Source organism: Acartia tonsa, chromosome 12 (genome assembly GCF_053477335.1).
Source record: "Acartia tonsa isolate MP-2025a chromosome 12, ASM5347733v1, whole genome shotgun sequence".
In the NCBI taxonomy this organism is placed as follows: Eukaryota; Metazoa; Arthropoda; class Copepoda; order Calanoida; family Acartiidae; genus Acartia; species Acartia tonsa.
Genome location: NC_137271.1, coordinates 4,890,973 through 4,914,949, shown reverse-complemented (window position 1 = coordinate 4,914,949; position 23,977 = coordinate 4,890,973). Strand labels below are relative to the sequence as shown.

Below are 23,977 nucleotides of genomic sequence, written 5' to 3'. Positions count from 1 at the left end.
GAAAAATTAGACATAGATGACAAAATATTTTTAAACATTACGCTAAAGTCAAAGTGTCATGTTTCTTAAAAAGAAATTTATATAGTAACGAATCTACTCTATAATTAATTTACCTGTTCGTCTGAACCCTTTTGGAGGAAATCTGAATTTCTCGAAAGGTGTTAAGATAGACAGCTGAAATTTTTGGTTATGATTACCTTTAAATTTAATTGGTCCATCGGTCTGTTGGTCAAACACCAAAACACAAATATTTTTTAGAAAGGTATTGCTCTATAACTCACTTTGTCCGTTTGTTCATGTTTTTATGCTTCGCTACTTCAAGATGTTTTCATCCTCGTTATTATTTGTTACTAGATTAATACTAAATTGTTTTTTTAAGGACCGCGAGACAAAGGAAAGTAAATTGATTACAAGGAAAATAAATTCAATGAAATAATAAGTTATTTATCGCATTGTATTATAGACAGCTTTCCGCGGACATTAAAATCAAAAATAGGTTTTAATTTTAATTTAGATATTTGTGGAAAATTGTCTTGTAATACAATCGCTGATAACTGGTTCTAATCCAGCGGATATTAATCGGTTTCGAAACCATCCTGGATAAACAGTTATATAGACTAGGGAGGCAGCGACCAATGATAAATTAATACACACTGATATAACCCTTTCGTTTTTCAAACATACTTCATGTCTTCAATTCTGGTTGCTTTTTCCCCTGTCAGTTCTTGGTCAGTTCGTTTAGACAGTAGGAGGGGAGGATAGGGGTAAAGGGTAGATCGTTATTTTTGCCCGCTAAAAGTTTCACTTGATTAGAGTACCTGATAAGCTGGTATAAGATCCATGTAGTAATAATAGATTAAATTTAATAAATTTAGCTGCCATAATTTTTTTTATAGATTTTAATTAACAGAAGCTGACTTTTAAAAACCTTCCAGGTTTCAGTATCTAATGACATTTCATTTTAAGGTTTACCTATTCAATTAAATTGAATTTATTTACCCAGAGTTTTTGAGGACATTCAAACTTATAACTATAAACAGGCAACAATTTCAAAACTTAGATTTTAAATTTTAAACAATGCTGTAATCTTATTCAGAAAATATAGATTTTAGTTACACAGTGTTCTTAAAAAAAAAGGGAATAGCAGCTTATGCAATATTGCATAAAGTTGTAAGTAAGATTCCAGTCAAATGCGCTTATTAGGTCAAACTGTTATTTTAGATATGCATACAATTATACTAAGCGTTTGGTCAACATTAAGAACAGTTATACTTAACAAGTTCATTTGACTGAAAGCTTGCTTACAATTTTACGAAATATTGCGAATGCTACTATTCCCCTTATATAAAAGATGGCCAAGAATTCTCATGTATTTAATGCAGTCATTTGTTTCAACCCCCGACCCCCCACCCCCCAAAAAAAATCACATAAATGTTTTTTTTTACTTTTTTGTTGTTATTTCAGAACAGTTTAGGGGTCAATTTATATGCGCTAAACTTGTTACATAATCTACTCATGTTATAGCTTTTATAGTTATTATATTTGTTATAATTTGGTTTATAGAAAGAAAATCTTGGAAAATCAGAAAACCAATCAATGAAAACGAAGGACTCTAAAACATCAAAGGAATTAAACTATCTGTGTCATGAAATGTTATGATTAATTTAACAACTTTTAATTTTTATACAATACGAGGGGGAGGCGTAACCCTCAACTTTAAAATTTTTTTTTAAAGTAAAAAATGTCAGAATTTTATTCCAGAGTTGAATTTTCTTTGTAGTTTTACATCTTTCCTGGACCAATTTGAAGATTCATTGGGAAAGGGGAACTATATTGGTCCAGTGCAGTAGTTGGTTAAATCTTAAGATTCAGAGTCAGACAGATAGTAGACACCCTGTTACTTTTATAAAAGTATATGTAACTATAAATACCATTTTCGAAAATCGGTAAATGACAGATAGATTTATTTTTTTTACAACAGAACTGCCATAACAGAAATCCAAACAAGAATCAGGAGTTTCAGGATAAATCTAGCTATTACAATGAAGCAAGTGGCAACACCCGCCAAAGAAAGAATCCAATTCACCCATTGTTGCCAATTTCTGCTGCGGACAGATATCATGCCAGGGACGTAGGGATAGGTTGATAAAGATAAAACCAGAAATAGGAAGTTTAACAATAAACCAACATTTTCACTATTTTATGTTATAAATCATGCTGCTTGATTGTATGTCTTTACTCGAAAGGACAAAAGGTAGTCTTTTTTTCAGATCAATAAGGCATCAGATTTCATGAAAACTAGTCTTTGTTATAACAAGTTTTGTTTAAGTAGATGTATGGAAACTAGGGAAGTTTTTTTTATAAATTTTTTATTCAAAACTCGTATTTGTACCTGCAAACAAAATTTTCAAGGTTTGTCTTAATAGAGGTAGTGGCAATTAGAGGGACTATATAAAGACTGATTTATAGACTAACAAACTGAGTAGATAGAATTTATACTTAGGAACATTGGAATCTTAGGGGATGGAAACTGTTGTATACTTTATTTTTAAAAAAAGACTCAAGGAACTTTTTAAAACCCACTGAAAAAGTACACATTTAAACTAGTTAAGTAAAAAATGTATTATTAATAAAAAAAAATAGATTATAAAGTAATACAAGTATGATAACTGTTAAACTTAAAAATACAAAACATGGTTCAGTAAATAGACAATATCCTTCATAATACCTGTGACAGTGGCTTTAGCATATCTGTCACAGATACTTATGTTAGATTTGTCCTGTTTACCGGACTTGCCATACCTTTGGAGGGATGGGTGAGGTCGCTGAGGACTGGTAAGCAGTATTAACTGTTATACTTGACTGACTTATTTGAAAAAGTTTTGCCTTTTTATACAAAAAGTGTTAGGGTGTTAGCTTAAAGAAAAGAGGAGAGAGAAGGTCTAAAATAGTTAAAAGTATGTTTAACTGTTTTAAACAAGGATGACAATTTTCAATTTAGGTATGACTTTTATAAGATTACATACATACGTTGTTTTCTAAAAAAATGAACTACTTAGGTCCAAACACTAAGAAACTATGGCTACACACATACACTAAAAAATCATATGATTATAACTAGATTTTAAGGGTTTTAATTGTAAAAATTACATAAGTTTTTTAAAGGGCTAAAGTTGTTGATTTTATACTCAAGGAATGTAAGTTACTTTAAGTATTGATTTTAGCTAAGAATGTATGAAAAGATTTTTAGTAAAATCTAAAAGTATTAATTTAATTATGAAGCAAAAGGTAAAAGCTAAATTACTTTTATAGGAGCTGTTACTCATTTAATTTAAAGTTTTGTCTAAACTATATGAAAAAATTGTGTATGTAAAAGAATTAAGGTTTTGAATACAACAGTAGCTAAAATTAATGATAAGCTTTGTAGGGAAGCTTTTAAACTGGTGTTTAAACTATACAATATATAAAAGTTTAATTATACAAACATTGATTTTAGGCTAGATGTAACAATAGATAAAAGGGTAATAGAAAAATAAATGAATCAAATTTTCTCCCTGTATAATGTTTTAATAGGGGCGCAGGCATTTTATATGCCTTTGTATGTTAAGAAGTCTTTGTGTTGTTGAATGTAGCTTAGGGCTTATGAAATAACGGCGAGCCTCTTTTGTGTTTTTGGGCCACACAGAGAATATTTTAAATGCAGTTAGTTTGGTTTTTAAGTTGGTTGATTATGGTAAGTAAAGATTTTGAAAATGAATTTTTTGTAGTAAAATTTAAAAAAAATTGGGAGGAAAGAGAAATATTTTCATCACCATACCTATGGACGTTCACTTTCCAGAAAATAAAACATTTATAAACATGCTGTTAGTGTCTTTCTATCCCTAAAACACTTACATTGACTATAGGAAAGAAAATGTTGTCGAGACAACTATAAGGAACAAGTTTAACCAAGGGAATAATTCTGATCCGAAGAGTGCAACATCTTCTAATGGTATCAATGATGACCTAACAACAGATAATACGGTAGATGAACTGGAAAATAGTCATGCAGGAATATTAGAGATTCTCTATATATTGTTGTTTTTACAATCCTTTTCTCTTCAGTAATTGATTAGAATTTTGATTTAGGATGACAACATCCATAAAAGCGAAGCTCTACAATCAGATAGAAGGACAAACGAACAATAACACATGAAGAGTTACACATTTTTATACGGAGCAGTAAAAAGATCAGCATATATTATTTACTAAGTATATTTGCGATTACTTTTATTTAATGAAATCTTCCAATTTTTAACATGTACAAAACGGCCTGCGGTATTGCATCAAGATCCATGACAGATCTATATAGGAAATAAACGTCTATAATCGAGCTCGAATCTTCCAACCTTATGGTGTATAAAACTCATAGTGCTCCAATAATCCCTATTAAATTCTCATTGACCAGAACGTTAAGACCCATTATTCTACTTTTAGCATCATAAATTCAGTTTTTTAATTCATGTTGCTATTTAAATAACATTGAAGTATTTGATTTTTATTCATAAAACAGAAAACTTAAATTTATAATATAGTAAATCTAAGAAAACTTAGTTTTAAAATGAAATGATTCATGCGACACTCCCGTAATGTGGTCAGATATTAAACTAAACATTTCAACCCTTTGAGGACGATAAATTGAAATGAAAAATATTAGGATTTCAATCTTTAAAATATGATAAAAAAAATGGAGCAAAACATTAAATAGTGTATTGTTACATTGGGTGTAAATATAAAACTAATAATTACTGATTAAATATAAACAGATATTCTAACGTAAAATATCATTATGTGTAACGTATATATGAAGAGAGAGAGAAAAAAAAAGCGAGAGAGATAGAAAGAGAAAGGGGGGTAGACCGAGAGAGAACGGGGGAATGAGAGAGAGAGAGAAAGAGGTTGGGGGGGGGGGGAGTGAGAGAAAGAAAGAGAGAGAGAGAGAGACGGGGGGGAGGGGGTACATAATGAATCTTAGGCATTCTAATTTTATTACAAGCTGAATTTGAAGAGATGATAAAATGAACATTTAATTTAAGAATAAGAGAATAAAATTTGTAAGGCAAAGAGCGATAGTATTTAAAAAGAGTAATTATCTCTGATAATTAATAACATTAACAAGGATGACAAAATCCGTAAAAGAGAAACATTAATCAATTCTACTAAAGAAAATTTAGAAATATAGAGTAACTGTTCTTAAAAGAGAAAATATTTAGATTTCAGCAAAAATTTAAGTAAATATGTCATTTAATAGCTTAAATAAAAGTCATTTTATTTGGACATACTAACATCATGGTGATAGGGCTATCAGAACTATCTGTTAGGGACGTACGGATGGACAGATCAACCCCCACTGAAGAAAAGTTTAGCTTTTAACAAGAATTAGATCATTAACATTATACAACCCTTTTACCCCATTTCCTTCCCTCTTACTGGATGAAAGAACTAACCAATAGATAAGGTCCATACTGGCAAGCTATATAGGGAATATTAACACAATTTTCAGCCATTGAATAGCAAATGAGAAAATTACTTTTTCCTCTAATCCTAGCCAACAGACGAACGGACGGACATTTTGAATTATAAATAAGCAATACGCAATTATAATAACAAATAACTTTGACTAAAAAACTTAATCAGTGTTTCGTCAGTTCTAAACAAGAAGTGTTCAAACTTTTAAATCAACCGAAGGCTTACCCCTGTTTATCATCATGGGGGATGTAAAATAAATATAAAACATTATTTCCTAAGATACCTGAGTTTAAAAATCATCAACAAGGATGATAATATCCATAAGTAGCAAAAATCCTAATAGTAAAAGTAAAACTCAAAATCAAAAAGAAGAAACGCGGCATAACCCACAGACAGACCAACGATGATCAGTGCAGTGGTCATACAAATCTTCACACAAAATATTAGTAGTCTATAGACAGAATAACGGACTAAGTAAGGAATAAAACTTTTAAAGTTTAAATTAATTGACTTCGCTACTAACATTTAACAGGTAAATAAGGATGACAACAGCCATAACTATAGAAGCTCTTGAATTTAAAAAAAAACAAAAGGCAAAGCAAATAAAAGCAAAAAGGGTGCACAACAGACAGACATATAAAGTAATGATGCATAGTGAATCTTTACACACAAAAACTTCGATAAAAGTTGGGAAAAGTATTTAAGAGCATTGCCGATAGACCAACAGACAATATTATTCTTAGAGTAGATGTGCATTGGTCAGCAAACATAAAATAAGTCTTCTGTCTTAACCCTGAAAGATCGGGCCCTCTACAAATTCTTAACTGATCGGATTTTATACCTTAATAATTGCATTAACCTTCTACTTTTCCAGTACGGATATTTAATATTCCCAAGAGCATTACAGACCAGCGAACAACGTGAGCTGTAGGCTAGTATACATATATTATTGAATGTTTTAATAGGAGGATTTAATGTTTCCTCTACTAACAAAAAATATTGATAATGTTGAACCTAAGGGGAAAAAATCGCACCCACATGCGTAGCTTAATCTCTCATTTATTTATAATCAAGAAACAGATTCTAGTTTCTATGCAAACGTTGCTGCCCATCAAGATGATACCTTAGTTCATACACCAGGTACAGGGGGAAAAATTTGATGTTTTTTAATCCTTATTATAAAATAACAGGATGTTTGTCTGTCTAATGTCTGCACCGAAGAATCTGGCTAACCGCTGAACTGATATGGTTCTCACAGATCCTGGGATAGTTTATAACTTATTTTGAGGGTTGGTACCACCACCCTCACAAGAGAAATTGCCCCTAGAAAAGAATTCGCCTCCTCCCCCATCAAAAATAACAATTTTAATTACTTTTTCTTCCGCTATTACGAAATAAAGAATTACAACATCAATAAAATGCAAAGCTTATTATTTAGTCTGAACGATAATTCTGTAAAAATCTGTTCATGATTAGTAGGTATAATAGATAGTTATGGCTTCAAAATACCTTATGAGGTTTTTTCCTCAGAAGCTTAGCAAATTCTCGAAAATTTAATTAAGGTATATGTTATTTTTAACAATGTTTACCCCTAAATTTTTAGGTTATATGTATAGAGACCAAGAACAAGATAATGCGAACCAATCCACAGGGAAAAATACTCATTTTTACTATTTTTACACGGAGCTAGAGAAGATTAGAATTAACATTATTGGATGTTTTCATTGGAGGATTTTTTCTCAATCAAAGATTATTTTCTCTCAATGTTTTTAAAAACATTAAAAAATATATAGAAAAAAATAAGTAAAAGCTTAACATTGGTTAAATCAAGTCTGAATCTATTTTCACATTAAAGCTACCCATATAAAATAGTATAGTAGACTTGTAAAATACTTTTTAGGAAATAATTGATGGTAAAAATGAGAAAAATATTGTCTGCTTGTCATAGACTTTCAAAATCCTGCTCAGAATGTTTCTCAAACTAGCCAGGAAAAAATGTTCATATGCTGGAAATGTCTAGGTATTCATCATTAAAAAAACAAGGCAATAAAAAAGTTTAGATAATTTTGATCTAGTGCAGTTCACGGAAAAATGTTCCTGGTAACAATTATCTCCCAAAATTTATGAACTTTAAGCTGCCAAACAGTTGAACGTACATGTCATTCTCGCACACCGTTGTATGTGGCATTACAAATTAGCACGGGAAAGCAACACTGGAGAAAAAACGCGTAAAACATGTCTTTTCCGCGCATTTACGTGCGCTGCGATAAATGTGCATTATTGAGTAATATCTATACAAAATTAATTGTAGGCCTTTGTTTGTCGGTTAAATTGTGTGCGAGTATAATATATACGTTCCACCGTTTGGCCAATATCAGCCTTTAAAGTTAAACGATTTATGGAGATAATCGTTACCAGGAAAATTTAGATCCAACAATATGAGTAATCTCCAATATCTAGGTATTTCTTTTTATTCCAAAAAGAACATCCTCTAGATGAACTATTCGAAATTATGCCACATCTTTCGATCGTGACATGATTAATGTACTTTTGAATTTAGCAAAGCTTTTGACGAACTTTGATTCATTGATGTTTTTATTTCGTGTGTTTGTGTGTGTGTGTGGCCATAGTTTCTTAGTATTTGGTACAAAGTAGTCATAGAGCAGGACGAAACACTTTTTTTATAGACACTAGGGCCAGTCCAAGCTCCACATTCACGCACTTTATTACTTGACATGCTGTCCCATTCGAGCTGCTCTTTATTACCTCACCCTTGCATGAGAGTAAAACACTAGAGGGAGAAAGGGTTAAATAACTGTATCTCCCCATCACAACCACCTTGTGCAACCTTTCTATGGATCATTAAAAATCAACCAATGGTGTCGCTTATATTAACACGGCCAAATAGCTGAAAATAATTTAGAAGCAGACTAAGAAGGTCGTTGAAAAAGGATGGTAGGTAGTTGTCTGTATATACATCTATACTATAGATCTATTACCCTCGCTGAGGATGTGAGGTGTCCCAAATTTATAACGCTCTCCATATAGGATCTATTAGGTATCCAAAACTACTCAATTAGGAATGAATACTTCAATAGTTTTCTGTAAATTAAGCTGGGAAGCTTTAAAACATTTTAACACTTAGGACTGGTATTGGCAGAATTCTCAGTTTGGACAAGTTTATCCACCAAACACTCAGTTGTACAGGGTAATTTTAGAGAAAAATAAAGCTTTCCTGAAAAGCCTTTTCGATATTCAATTTGAACTGTTTTAGAATCAAAAATTTGTAAAACAGTTCGTTTAGCAAATCAAGCAGTTTTTACATTCATAACATAATGATAAACATAATAGCATCATTTTAGACTGGCAAATCTGTATATTTTTTTTACATATATTTTGAACTTAAACTGTGCATCTTATTGGTTCTGTAAAAATAACCCTATACATACCATAGTCCTGTGAACCTGCACAACATATGGATAATCAGAGTATCAGAAGGCCACACCAAGATCAAAGCCAATCAGACGATTATTCCAACCACGGACAGGAGTATGCTCAACATTTTAGCCAACAGCTTTTCCATCAGAGACAGGTTATATAAGGGCAAAGAAATTTTGTTAGATTTAAAGCTACTCTGTAAATTTACTATGTCTGTCAATATGTTTATTCAGCTGCTATATGTGTAAGAAGTCTTAACTGTTTTTAGGATCTCATACATATCATTTTGCTCACTAAAGCATTAAGAAATACAGTGTTGCTTAAGTCTGCCCTAAGCCTTAATTTGCAAAGTTTTTCTTTGAAGTAAAAGAACAGAGGGGGCTCGAGCTATATTTAACTCTATTCATGTGTTGGAAACCCTGTGCTGACTTTCAGTTGGGTCTTTATAGCTAATAGCGTTGAAAATAAAACATTACCAAGTCGCTACATAAGGGGGGGGGGGGGAAGTTTTGACACATTTGCGTAAACAGGGAGCATAGGCTTTATTTTTGGACTGAGAGGATAGGTTATTAGGGATAAAATCATTCTTATATGATGAATTTTCCCAAGTTTTAAGATTTTTTGAATAGGCCTCCAGGTTCCGGAGCTCCAGGCCTCCAGGTCCTCTCTGTACAGGTAAAATGAAAAAAAATTTTTTTTTTGAAGAGTTAGAAGTCAACTTATGAAACAAAATTTGCATTTTTTTCTTTAAATATGTGAATAATATTCAAAAATATGCATATTTTGTTTCATAGGTTGACTTCTAACTCTTAAAAAAAAATTTTTTTTTTAATTTTTACCTGTACAGAGAGGACCTGGAGGCCTGGAGCTCCGGAACCTGGAGGCCTATCCAAAAAATCTTAAAACTTGGGAAAATTCATCATATAAGAATGATTTTATCCCTAATAACCTATCCTCTCAGTCCAAAGATAAAGCCTATGCTCCCTGTTTACGCAAATGTGTCAAAACTCCCCCCCCCCCCACTTAATTTGCGAGCAGACAAAATAGGTACCTCCAAGTTGGGCCAGATAGTTATCTGGGTTATACATCTATACTTACACATTTATCTGTTTTTCTGCTAGTATACTTTCATAGTTAATAGAAGAAAGCAAAATAGTTTTTCTCCCAATGCATTGTACTTGTAGATAAACAATACAAAACATAATTTGCATCACAATGATTTCTTATTCCTTATAAATGTATTTTAGAATGAAGAATTAGAAAATCCTCAAGAGTATGAGGGTTATGAAAACAACAGTCATGCTGCTTGCCCAAATATTCCAGCGCATGATCACTCTAGAAGGCCACTCTAATGTTTAATTATTAATTCTATGTGTAAAGAAATGTAATGATATGTAAATATGTTTTGATTAGGATTGGATTTTATCTCTCTTATAAATCAGAAAGGAAAAGGACATATTTATTATGTAATTCTTAAAATCTATCTTTTTCTATTTATCAAATGATTACAAGCTAATAGAGTAAATGTGCGCAACATTAATAGATAGTAGAGGGAATGCCTTGTCCTAAAATAGGTGCAACTCATAACTATGCACATATGGGGCTTCCAGATAAAGGTCGTACAATTCAAACAGTTGTTTGTCTTTTGGATGTTACTTATCCTAATACCCCAGGTCCTTAGACAAAAAAGCAGAGATTTGGCTCCCCTTAGTTATCCTTGGTTGTTGGACCTGGCATAAGAGTGTCAAGAACAGCAGCCTCGCCCGTCTAGTTAAATGATAGGTTGGGCTCTGAGATGGCTTTTTGTAAGATGAATGCCGCGTTTTTTCGATTCGCGAAATTTAAACAGAGTATACAACTATTTATTTAATTATTTCGCTTTGTTGGTACGGCCTTCATAGAAGAAAAACAAATTATCTTCAATCCATTTTTGCTGCATATTAATTAATGCATCGTTTTAGAGCTGTATTAGACATTATACAAATGGCTAAAATAATAATTTTAAAATTTTGAATTCTTAAGTTGTATACTCTGTTGAAATCCTATCGTCTTCGTTCAATCAATCAATGTCGAAAAAACGCGGCATTCATCATTCAATAACCCATCTCTGATACCATGTTTCCCTGATGAAGTATCAACTAATGAAAATATTAGAGTACCTAAAACAATTAGGAAACCATGTGACATGGTTGCAGGAAGTAACCCAACTGAAGTACATCCCATGCAGGAGACTCTATTCAATTTTCAACAATTTCTCATTGATGAACTACCATCAGCGGATAACAGACAGATGGGAGAGAAAAGAGGTAAAAAGATGAATTTTTATGAATTTATGGGGAAATGATTTAATAAATATTCAATGACAAATGTCAATCTATGTTGAAAGGTCCTAATTAGTTTACCTAAAATTAAAAACTTTTATTATTATAGGTACTAACATATTCTAAAACTTATTAAAAAATGATAAAAGAAATGAGCTTCACCTCTTGCTGTGCCATTCCATTAATTCGTCTCTTTATATTAATAGCAGCTCAACCACTAGAGGCTTTTAAGAGTAGAACTTTTTGTTACTTGTCTATAAAGATAATTGGATCTACTGCAGTTCACGGTAAAATATTGCTGGTAAGCAATATTTCCAAAAATCTATGAATTTTAAAGGCTGCTAGCTGCCATACGGCTGAACGTACAGATCATACCCGCACAACTTTTTAAGCGGCATAAGAAGGTCTACAAATAATCTGAAATAGCCAAGATCCAATTATGCACAGGGAAAGCTTCACTGAAGAAAAAACGCGTAAAATAGGTATTTTTCGCGCATTTCTCTGCACTGCGAGATGATTATGCATTATTGATTTATGGTTATTCCAGATTATTTGTAGGCCTTCTTATGCCGCTTAAAACAGTGTGCTGGCATGATATGTACGTTCAGCCGTTTGGCAGCTGGCAGCCTTTAAAATTCATAGATTTTTGTAAATATTGCTTACCAGCAATATTTTACCTTGAACTGCAGTAGATCCAGATAATTTAATTGCACATAAAGAGTATTACGCCCCTAACAACCAGCAAATACGTAAGTATCAGTTTAAGGCATATATGATGTTTAATTTTCTAGGACATGGTGTTGTAAATGCACCTATTGAAGACTACATTGAGCTTAGTGCTGATGAAGAGGTACTTGCCTTATTTAACATTATTATCCATACGCATACGAGCACTGTTTACCCAGTTATTAATACAACAGTAGGTATGTTTTTTTATGAAAACTTTTTTGAAAAAAAATAAAAAAATCTTTTAATTGTGCTGTGACAAACACTAACGTCATGGCACCCCAACCTGCTTTTTCTACAAATCTGCTTTCAAAAAACTTCTCATGAAAAACATACTGTACCAATATCCACGAAAGTTAAAATGGATCCTACTGCTGCTATGTCAGGTTTTATTAAATCATTTACTATTTTAAGTAAGTACTGCCAGACAAAGATTGTGCAATCAAAGGGTTGTTTGTCTGAGAAGCGTTTTACCATATAATCATGAACATTATTAAGCAAGATTTGGTTTATAGATGCATCAAAATAAGTATGCAAGGTTTTTCCGTCCTCTATAGGCTATCTAAGCAGCATTGATTTTATATTTTCAAAGGAAGTGCAAGACGTTATAGGTCTGGAGGATAGCACATTCAACAAGGACATAAGTGGCGCTAGAAGGGGACGTGGTAGAGGAACTAATGTGGAAACAGATTATGTACCAAGTGAAAGTCGTGGAAGGGGAAGAGGTTCGAATCCCACCAGAAGAGGATCAAGGTAATCAATTGAATAAAGATATCTTAGATGTACTTATTCCGTTAGGACCTGTTGGAACTTTATATCAACCATAAGTACCTATTTAAGTGTCTATACCGTTATTTTTACATGTTCCGTTCCTGTGGTTTTATCTGTATCTTTACGATAGGAAAGTAAAAAAGAATTTCTTTGTTAATGCATTATTGTTTAAAGAGGGCCAAGAGTATCAAGAGGAGTGTCAAGGGGTGGAGCATCTCTACCTGGAACTTCTTCATTAAGAGGAGCTTCCAGAGGTGGAGTTTCTCTACCTGCATCTTCAAGAGATGGCGATTCCAAACCTGGGACATCTAGAGGAGCTGGTTCTGGTTCATCATCAAGAGGAGTTTCAAGTTCCTCCATTCCAAGAGGTTACAGAAGAGGATCTCTGGCAAGAGGAACATCACATCTTAAGGAAAACCACATGAAATCTAAGTTAGAACCATAAATTTCATGTAAACTGTAAGTGGACTGCAAACAAATTTTGAAAGGAAATTTCTGATAAGTTAGGCTTATCAAGGTCTAAGAGGGCCCCGCTAGGACATGGCTACATAGAAATTTAGCTCCCTTAAAAGGCTGGAAACACTTTCAATGGAAAATTGAAAATAAGATAGGAATTGGTTTCCTTGGTCAACTCAATGGTTTAAGGGGTATACAAAAAAAACCTTAGTTAACTGTCCAATAAATTTTCCTCGATTACTGAAAAGAAAGAGTTTCAGAAAATAATGCAAATACGATATAGTTAGGCAGTATATGATTCTTAACTTTTACATGTGTCAAAATAATAGGAATCTGGCATGATAAAACAAACAGGTTCCCTCAAGAAAGGAGTAGGATCTAATTGGATAGGACCATCCACAGAAGGTCAAATTAGATCAATTTGAATTTCAAAAATTTGTAAAACAATTGGAAAACTTTAAATTCTTTTCTCGTATTCATTCGAATCCGGTGGATAGGAACCGGTTCTCATCCATACGAAAAAACTATGTCTAGCATCGTATTATATCCAGCTTCCTACGAATCATAAAACCTCGGGGCTAAAAAACTAGTTTTAATCTTATAATTGTACATTCTATATCCGCGGAAAGCCGTTTATAATACGATGCGAGAAATAACTATTAACTGCTTTTTAAACTAATTCTTTTATTCTTCGTTTTTCCTTATATAAAAGTAACAGGTTGTCTGTATGAAGCTTATGATCTCGCAAACCGCTGGACGAATATAGTTCTCACTTACAGTTAAGTTTGAGCTTCTTATAGGTCCAGAAAAAGAGAAAAAATACACCCAAAAAAGGGAGAGGTCATTTTCTAGTAAATCCCGTAAAGGTGTGTGTTATAAGGCCTAAAAATAGTAGTAGAACGATAAGGTGCTCTATATATTTGTATTTCCTATTGAATAGAACAATAGGGAAGAAATTTTTTTTTTTTTTTTTGTTAACCGTACCTGGAATATCTGAAATTTCTATCAAACGCTTTGTTTGGCTCAAACTGACACAAATAAAAAAAATATAATTATAATAAATCAACCTGTAAAGAATGACTTCTTCCTTTGTTTAATGGTATAGATTGTTCTTAACCTTTACCTTGTACCTATAGAAAACATTATTATTATAATTATATTTTTTTTTAAATTTTTGTCAGTTTGAGCCAAACAAAGCGTTTGATAGAAATTTCGTATTTTTTTTAGATAATCCAGGTACGGTTATCAAAAAAAAAAAAAAATTTCCCTATTGTTCTATTCAATAGGGAATACATATATCTAGAGCACCTTATCGTTCTACTACTATTTTTAGGCCTTATAACACACACCTTTACGGGATTTACTAGAAAATGATCTCTCCCTTTCTATACTATTTTCTTTTAAAACTAAAATGATCCTTAGTAATTTAAAGTAAACTAATTATCTTAATTAAGGAGGCGATGAAATATACTCTGAATCTGTTAGTAAGGTAAATAAACTCTACACTTATGGATTATATTTTGAAACTGTATCATACCAAAGACATTGGTTTACTTCATAGTTCTAACCTTTACTTGGCAATAAAAATGTATTCTATCAAAAAAAGAATTTTGCTAACTGCTGATCCGATATGGTTCACATTTACAGTAAATTTATCGTGGGTCCAGGGGAGGCTTACTTCACCTTAACAATATTGTAAACTTTTTTTTATCTTAGAATGATTTCTCTATCTATCTATCCCAAGGTTCATCTAGTCCCTAAAGAAGTTTCAGACGTGCAAGCCAATGAGATCAACTCAGCAATACTGGCAACTGTAGGAGCCACTACTAGTGTCAGGTACAAATTTTGTATGCGCGGCATTTTGCAATATTTAAAAACACCTAATCAATCAATAATAAAAGTCATTGATACTTTCTTTTCGGTTGATTTTTAGAGCCTGCTATTTAAGCCAGCATTTATTGGTTTACATGTATTGTACAGGGGTAGCTATTCTAATAGTCAATTCTACAAAAAACACGAAACCTTTTAAAGTCTGGTGGAAGTATATTTTTTTCTTCTTGTAATCGAAGAGGGGTGGGTAAGAAGAGGAGGGAAGGGGGTTGTGGGGAAATTTTCCTTTGGAATTGTTTGTCAGAATATCATTCCCTTTTCCCTGTGTATTGTATAATTCTTTTTTTAATGCCCTTTTTCAACCTAAAGGTGACAACTCACGAACGAGAGCAAGTGATATTTTAAGCACCTTACAGTTAGATTTAAAAATATGTCTTACATTACTGCTGAGATGGGTTTTTAAAAGATGAATGCCGCGTTTTTTCGGCGTTTTTTAGACATTGATTGATTGAACGAAGACGATAGAATTTTAAACAGAGTATATAACTTAAGAATACTGAATTTTAAATTATTTTTTAGCAATTTTTTATAATATCTAACACAGCCCTAAAAAGATGCATTAATTAATATGCAGCAAAAATGGATTGAAGATAATTTGTTTTTCTATGAAGGCCGTACCAACAAAAGCGAAATAATTAAATAAATCATTGTATTCTCTTTTAGATTTCGCGAATGCTGCGCTTGTTATTCATTAAGAGGTATAAGTTTTCCGGAATTGTAATGTAGGGAGTAGATTTGAAATCTGCATCAAATTTTAAGGATTTTTTATAAAATTCGTTTTTTGTATAATTCTTTATCTAAAAGCGGAAATACAAATTAAGTTAATTAATTTTGGCATCTGTGATTGGTGGATTTAAAAAATCTGCGCTCTGATTTGATGTCGTACATCATTCAACCAATTAGAGCGCAGGTAGTTTAAAATCTACCTATCCTATTGGTCAAAATTAATTAACTTAAAATGTATTTTCGCTTTTAGATAAAGAAGGGGGGGGTTTTTAATGCAACCATCTCGTAATCAATGTATAAATGGCACTTAGAATTCGAATTTCGATCTGAAATTTTGCATGAGTAATCCTTGGTAGGTCTATTTTCCCTAAATCGAACAAAAAGTTGAAAAAGTAACAGCTGACGGCTCAGCCGTTTAGCCGTTTTTTGGCTATTTTTAGGGCAAATCTGTCAAAAATTACGTAGAAATCAACATTTTAAAACATATTTTTGCTTTAAATCATGTGAAATGATACAAAAAATATTTTTTTATATTTCTAGTACCAGCTACTACCGGCTAGAATCGTTTAAAAACTTTTTGGATCGGAAAAGAGCATTATGTGGAGAGAGGTTTCGTGATTTATTTCCATAGAAAAAAGCCAAAAAATTACTAAGCGGCTGAGCTGCCAGCCGTTAGCCGTTACTTTTCCAACTTTTTGTTCGATTTAGGGAAAATAGACCTACCAAGGATTACTCATGCAAAATTTTATATCTAAATTCGAATTCTAAGTGCCATTTATACATTGATTACGAGATGGTTGCATTAAAACCCCCCCCTTTTACAAAAAACGAATTTTATAAAAAAAAATCCTTAAAATTTGATGCAGATTTCAAATCTACTCCCTACATTAAAATTCCGGAAAACTTATATCTCTTATTATTCATAGCGTAAAAAATGTCGAAAAAACGCGGCATTATCTTTTAAGAACCCATCTCTGGGCCTAAAATCACTTGCTCTTTTATGTGCATAGTCCCCTTTTAATTTGTTTTCAGAGTGAAACATAGAGCTGTGACATTAGCGACAAGAAATTCAGATCCACCATTCCCTACAGCTCAGGATCATGATCCACCATTCCCTACAGCTCAGGATCATGATCCACCATTCCCTACAGCTCAGGATCATGATTCACCATTCCCTACAGCTCAGGAACAAGAAACAGGTTATTTAATAAATAAATGTATAAGTATAAATGTATATAACCCCAACACTACCTGGTTTCAGTGGTGGAGACTTTTTTATTCGGCTAGCAAATGATGGCTTTCTGCTCGATCGTAGCGACTTTGCTGTGTCAATATTTCCGACGCTGTTGGCTGATATTAAAAGACCCAAAATTGAAAGTCGGAAAAAGGTCCCCAGACCCTTTACATACAGTTTTTTAACCCCTGCCCCATCTTTTCTTTTACACAACCTTTGTCTGAGGAAACCTAACTGTGCTTGGTCATGAGTTGCGCCTGTTTTGGGTCAAGGCATTCTATGAACTCTAACTATTAATGTCGCGCACCTGACATAGTAGCCACGGTCGCGAACTTACGAAACAAATTTTATTAATTTATCTTAGGTGAAGAATGTTACTGGAAAGGGTTGGAGCCATTCTTTTGTGTTCCATCTTCATCTGATCAACAAGAACAACAATCTTCACAAATGCAAAGGTATGCTATTGAAAATATTAATTATACCTTGTAGCAAGATTAGAAATGTAACTTTTGGATTGACTTAAAATTTTGTTACATCCTGCAGGTGCGCCCAAGCTTTTTAATTTGAGGGGGTTAATATGAGAGGTTTCCAAAGGTTTTAGGGGGGTAATCTTATGTATTTTTAAAATTTCGAGGTGAGTAAAATACGGGGGTTAAAAGTTTGAGGGGGTTAAACAACCCTTGACCCCCTCTCTTGGACGCATACGACAGCCTGCGACTTTCGTCAATTTAGGTATGTTAGAATCGTCTCATTTTGCATGATGATTATTGGATTGTTGCCACCCCCCCTCACCTTCCCTCCCCACCTCCAAAAAAAAATTTGATTTACCACCTTATCTTTATTTTGTACACCCTACAAAATAAAATGCTTGGATGTTTTTCTGGAAAAAAATACGTGAGACTTGAACGCAACATAGAAATTTTTTTTCTCAATTACATTTAAAGTGCCACTAGAGGCCTCTAGTTGCGTATCCGCTAGTTATATATAAATCAGTATCTTTGACTTTTGAAGCATGACTTGGAATCATCACTTAAAATTTCAGCCGTCTATCTTCAGTATCAGCCGAAAAAATAACATTTCTCCTCACTGTAGCTTCGCTCCTAATAATGATGTTTTCCTTTTTTATTTTGTAGGATGAAAAACACGTCAGATACCGATACAGACACAGAAGAAAATGTGAAACAAGGGTAAATTTCTTTCCAGTATGGCTTCGAAACCGATTAATATCCGTTGGAATAAAACCGTTTCTCAGCCATACTGAAAAATCATGTATAACATTATAATACAGAATGTTATAGTAAAAATAATAAAATTAATTCTAATTTTGAAGCTTAGGCCTTCGGTTCCTCGGAGGATCGGGGCTTAACAATCTGGTTTTAATCTTATTTTTTTTATTTTACTATCCGCGGAAACAATAAATAACTATTCCTGTATTGCTGAATTAGAACCTGTTCGTTATTTCTTATGAACAGTTTGACTTTTGTGTATGTATAGGATGTTAGATTTGTGTGGAATGCCTGTTAAAGAAAATGATCAGCAATTAGAACAGCTGTTGGCAACTATCACAAAAGGTATTTACCTAACCTTCGATGATCATGTTGCACCTGATTTTCATGTGCTCTAATAAAGTGATACTCAAAGCTGGCTTAAATATCGATTCCCCCATACATCCTCTCCCCTAATACTGGATGAACGAACTGACCTAAAAATGAGGTTAGCAACTTAAATTGGCGTCATATTTTCCCCTGGAAAAAAATGGAGCAACCTCTAGTTTTGAATGGTTTCATTGAGCATTGTCAGACGTCACCCAATATTTAAAAAAAATTCATCTGCAATAACAAATGAAAGCTAACGCTTTACATATTTTTATCAGTTCTCGACAGCTGTGCGTCAGCCGCCTGTAAGCCAAAGGTTAAACAACCTTCACGATTTTAAATATCACCAGACCCAAACATGGTAGCCATCCATCTTTTCAGAAAAAAAACAAAGCATCTATTCGAGTTTAAATTTGAGGCTAGTCGCCGAGCCGTGGTTTTCATCTTTTCTATTCTAGCCGAGAAATATGTGTTGAATATTTTAGATGGTTTGGATGAATCAGAAACTTTTGATCTGGAAGCATTTATCAGTGGAAGAGAGGTGAAAATGTTCTAACTGTATTCTTTCTAGCGGTTGCGCTCCTAGAGGCAAAAAGGGCATCCCATACTATATACAATACAGGGTGCGGCACATAAATCTGGACTTTTTTTAAAACGGCTATAGCGCCAAGACTACTTGACCGATCAGGACGTTTGACCCCACTATGAAATACTTAGGTAATGACCTTTTTACTTATAAAAAGCTTTGGACGATGTAGGACGTGCATATGTTCAACTAAGCAAATTCGAAGTGAAGTTAATTGAGGCTGTCGGCGATTTTATTGAATAATCTAATAGTCATATACCTATTTTGCCTCTCAGTTTTTGAAATTCTATAAAATCTTTAAAATTGAAGATTTTATGTTCATTTGTTTACAAATTAGAAAAAAGTCCGGATTTATGTGCCGCACCCTGTATTATAGTTTTTAAAGAAAAAAATTTTTGGAGGGTATTTTTTAGTGGCTTATTTTTAGAAGGGTGGTTGTACTCTCCCCAAAAATGATTATAAACCTTAGGTTCACACAAACGCACATCCTGTTACTGTAACTTTATATAATAATAGCTCGTATTTTTATCAGTCCTAACACCTAATAAATGCCACTCTTAGGTAGGAAATTTAAGGGATTAAAAAGTGGACGATAAATGAAGGTACATCTCTAATCATGACAAACAAAAGTACCCCTTCTACCTACTAAAATTATTGGTTGAAAAATTTGGACACTATTCCAACTAGAAGTGCCAAACTTTACAACTAATGTTAATCCATTGAAGGGGTAATTTTGTCAATTCTCATTTGGGATGTATCAATTTAGCGCCCATGTCTTATCCCTAAAATCCCTGAATATTTCTAGGATAAAATTGAAACAGAAAATACTGGAGGATGTCATTATCTACCTTTACTACAAGGGAAACATGGATCAAATTATAAATAGATATGTGGATGAATATAAAATTTATATATTGTTTTTAAAAGCGAAGCTTTTCTACAATTAGGGTCGGTCCGTCCGTCTGTACGTCCGTCACAGAGATATAGCTTTTTAGGCTTAATTTAGGCAAGTTAGAATTGTCCTATCGATTTTAAACTTTGCATGGTGATTCCTTTAGTAGTTAGGTACGATTTAGAAAGCGTAGCAACTCTATAATCATTACCAGAATGTCCGTTTTAAACATGTTGATTTTTTTACTTTTTTAATTTTTATGTGATCTAATCACCCGATTGATCTGATTTTTGGTAAATTTTGATTCCTGTAACATCAAAGTATCATGTTATAAGCGAAGCAATTCTATAATCAAGTCCAAAAATGTAAGCATGTCCATAAACATTATCCTGTATCAAGCAGTTTTTAAACAAATTTACTTACAATTTTGCTCCGACTCTTATACATTTATATTCTGATTATTCAGTTCTGACACTATACATGTGTTAATGTCTGTTTGTCTTACCGTTTCAGTGCTTCGCTTTTATGGATGTTGTCATCCTTGTTAAGGCATTATTTTAAGTAGCTGTTATTGTTTTATAAATAGGCTTAAAAAAACTCCAAAATCGCAAATCGTATTTTTAGTTCTGTATAAACCCTGTAAGAATGCAGAGCTACCAAATACTCAATATAACCTAACCTATGTTAACAACTAACATACAAAATTATTTTTACTCCCCTCTTATTTCAATTTATTTCAAAACAAAAGGTGGGGTGGGGGATGTTTTCCCGACTAGGTACTTTAAGGTAAACTTCGAAAGTAACTTATATCATATTTCAAAATGAACTCAACCCAATATTTCTACCTCTATCTTTGATTATAATCAGACAATGGATGTAGAATGTATGTGGATATTATATTTTGACAGGTGAAAAATTGTCTCCAATTTAGGTTGTTATTTTCCCTGTCATTTATTGGTCAGTTCATTCATACAGTACGAGGTGAGGAGATGGTGTGAAGAGATTTGAGGGGGGGATTTGTTATTTTAGCCCGCTACGTGTTTCATTTTGTTCGAGAACATGAAAATCTGGTGTAAGATCCAAGAAATAATATATCCATTAATCAGACAGTGAACTAGAGGCGCATGGTGATTATCATCCTGGTGTGCCAGAACTTAAAACTCCAAGTCGTACAGGTTACAAGTATTGATATTGAAGCGTTTTGTCCGTCTGTCCGAAAGTCTGTAACGATGTAGAGGAAATCTATAAATAAAAAAAGCCTAAAACAATCTCGTGACATATGTGAAGCTTTCCTAAAAAGGAAATCCTAAGCTTTAGAATAAAAATACTACTACTTTATAGGGGAATAAGCATACATTTGAACATCTTCCTTACAATTTACTTTGCTCATTTTACCATCCGTGATTGTTTTGTACTTCTCTTCTTATTGATGTTGTCACCCTTGTTTAATAAGATAAATAATTATATAAGCAGAGCTCGGCAGCCGCGTGTAAGTCTCATTGCAAGCGTCATATTATAACTTTTAAATTCAGCTGGATGTCTAAACTTGTTCCTAAACTGACAATCCATCTTTTCAGAATTTTAGTTTTGCACACAACAAGCGAGTTTAAATTTGGGCAAGGCAAGGGCGTTCAAGCTTTATCATTTTTTTTTTGGGGGGGGGTTAATCACCCCTATACCCCCCCCCCCCATCGGACGTCCTTGCTAATGCACCCTGTTTTTTTAGATTGTACTGAAATGGGTTCACCTAATGATTATGGAAATTTTGGAAATCTTACCTCGGCGAACGCTGGTCAAGGACTTAGGCAAAATATACATTAATCCATAACATTTTTTCCAAGTCAATTTAATTCGAACAAGACTGTGAACGGTCATATATAATTTAACATAACTGAACGTAACTGAAGCCTTTTGGATTGAAGGGAGGGGGGGGGGTTCTCTGGAACCACTTGATGAACTGTGCTGATATTTTGGGCCTTTTTATCAGAAGTCGATTTTAGTTTAAGGGAGTGTAAAAATTTGATAATGAGGGGTTAAAAATTTCGGTTGTGATTTGCGCAGCCTCGTGGCAAACCCCTGTGCAATTCATGCTACTACTATAATATTGACTAGTGGCTGCGCTCCTAGCATCTATAGGCTCTGTATTTTAATTCGAAGAAAAAAAGCGTAAATCCTTCCCACGACTTTAATCTTAAAATGAAATAGTTCAAAATCATCTTGAGACCTATATGAATTGAATATTCCCCTAAATGTGAGAACTTAATAGGTTTAGTAATTATTGAAATCTTAAGCTTCATACCAAATCTCTTACAACTTTATATAATAGGATAAATAAGTATTAATGTATATTTATTGTACCAGGACACCAGATGTTGGGTGTGGCACTGATAACAATTCTACATATTCGGATGCCCTCAAAACTCCAGAATAAAATATACTTTTATATTGTATCTTCCATCGTCCTATCCCTGCTTACAAAGGGGGTCTTTTTCGTTTTTTTTTCCGTAAAATTTTGAGTAACAGTATAGTCAAATGCGCTTATTAAGTCAAATTGTTCTCAATTTTGAACAATTGTATATATATATGAAATGTTCACAATTAAGAATAGTTTGACATAATAAGCTTATTTGACTTAATGGTTACACACATCCTTACGAAAAATACGTAAAAATTTTTTCCTTTATTGGATAATGAAGTAAAGTTAACCAGTTATATTTAAATGTGAAAGAAATCTATTATTATATTCCAATTTGGCTATTAGTTATTTTTTAAATGGTAAAGAAATCTGATAATATATTTCAATTTGTTATCGAGAATTTCTTTTTAACAACATTTTCTGTTATTTTTTCCTGTTGTTTTTTTTTCAGTGAAAATTGTACCTACGTAAATGAAATATATTTTTTTTGAAATTTTATTTTATTTCAGTAAGAAAATTAAGAACAAGGATGACAACATCCATAGTCATACAAGCAAAGCTCTGAAACGGTATGACAGACTAACATTAACTTTTGTAGAGTGCCAGAAATGAATATACGAACTAAAAATTTTTAAATTTGTTGCAAAACTTATTAAATACAGAATTCTGTTTAAGGACATACTGACATTTTAGGACTTGATTATAGAGACGCTTCGCTCATAATATTTTGCCTTATTGTAATAGGAATAAGTACCTCAAAAATCGGATGATTATAACTAGGGATGGCAATCCATTAAATTTTTGAACTGGATTCGGATTCTTACAAGAATCCGTCCAAAAATGGCGGATTCCGGATTTTAACAATATATTAAAAGGCTTTTTTTTAATTTAAAAAATTAAGTGCTACATATGTCCTAAAAATTAATGGTCTTGGTGTTCTCTATAATTCACTTCCGAGAATCGAACCAGATTTTAAAAGATTTTATATATTTATAATGATGATAATCTTTGCCTTCAAAAAGAGGAAAGTTGAAAGAAAAAACTCAAGACGCTTATTTTAGCCTAATAATTAAGAATCCGAATCCGCTATTTATTCACTTCCCCCTCTAGTGTTTTACTTTCATCTAGAAATAGTAAATTATCAACATGGCCTAGCACTTTTTTTGGGGGGAGGGGGTTAGGATTTTAACTTTTGAGGGTATGTTTAATTTTTTTACCCAATTGATGTCCTTGTCTACCAATCAGTAAATTGTTACAGGATTAAATTTCCAACTTTTTAAGTACAGGAAAGTGAATAAATATTTGCTGAAAAAATTCACTTAATTTAATTGAAACTATTACATATTGGAATATGTATGTTAATTTAAATATAATTCACATAAAAAGACTAAAATAATCTGATAATTTTGCTTCTAGCT

General features: G+C 32.8%; 1 protein-coding gene across 1 annotated transcript; it reads left to right on the top strand.

Annotated features, from left to right (window-relative positions):
* The first annotated feature begins 1,985 nt into the window (after window positions 1–1,985).
* Window positions 1,986–23,048, top strand: LOC145333568 (uncharacterized). Its single transcript, XM_080178730.1, has 24 exons — window positions 1,986–2,128; window positions 3,907–4,054; window positions 6,586–6,648; window positions 7,112–7,159; window positions 7,457–7,499; window positions 8,656–8,716; window positions 8,963–9,100; window positions 10,194–10,288; window positions 11,119–11,252; window positions 12,059–12,117; window positions 12,586–12,746; window positions 12,939–13,179; window positions 13,553–13,625; window positions 14,675–14,709; window positions 14,965–15,056; window positions 16,869–17,035; window positions 17,435–17,525; window positions 18,204–18,257; window positions 18,565–18,641; window positions 19,151–19,206; window positions 20,057–20,111; window positions 21,250–21,318; window positions 21,870–21,948; window positions 22,505–23,048. The coding sequence occupies exons 4-24, from the start codon at window positions 7,117–7,119 to the stop codon at window positions 22,572–22,574; spliced, it is 1,893 nt and encodes a 630-aa protein (XP_080034856.1). The 5' UTR covers window positions 1,986–2,128; window positions 3,907–4,054; window positions 6,586–6,648; window positions 7,112–7,116; the 3' UTR covers window positions 22,575–23,048.
* Window positions 23,049–23,977: the final 929 nt, after the last annotated feature.

Coding starts and splice junctions, on each gene's coding strand:
- LOC145333568 (XM_080178730.1), top strand. CDS start 7,117: ATGTATAGAGACCAAGAACAAGATAATGCGAACCAATCCACAG. Junction 13,180..13,552: donor GAACATCACATCTTAAGGAA/AACCACATGAAA, acceptor AAATAATAGGAA/TCTGGCATGATAAAACAAAC. Junction 14,710..14,964: donor ACTCTGAATCTGTTAGTAAG/GTAAATAAACTC, acceptor ATCTATCCCAAG/GTTCATCTAGTCCCTAAAGA.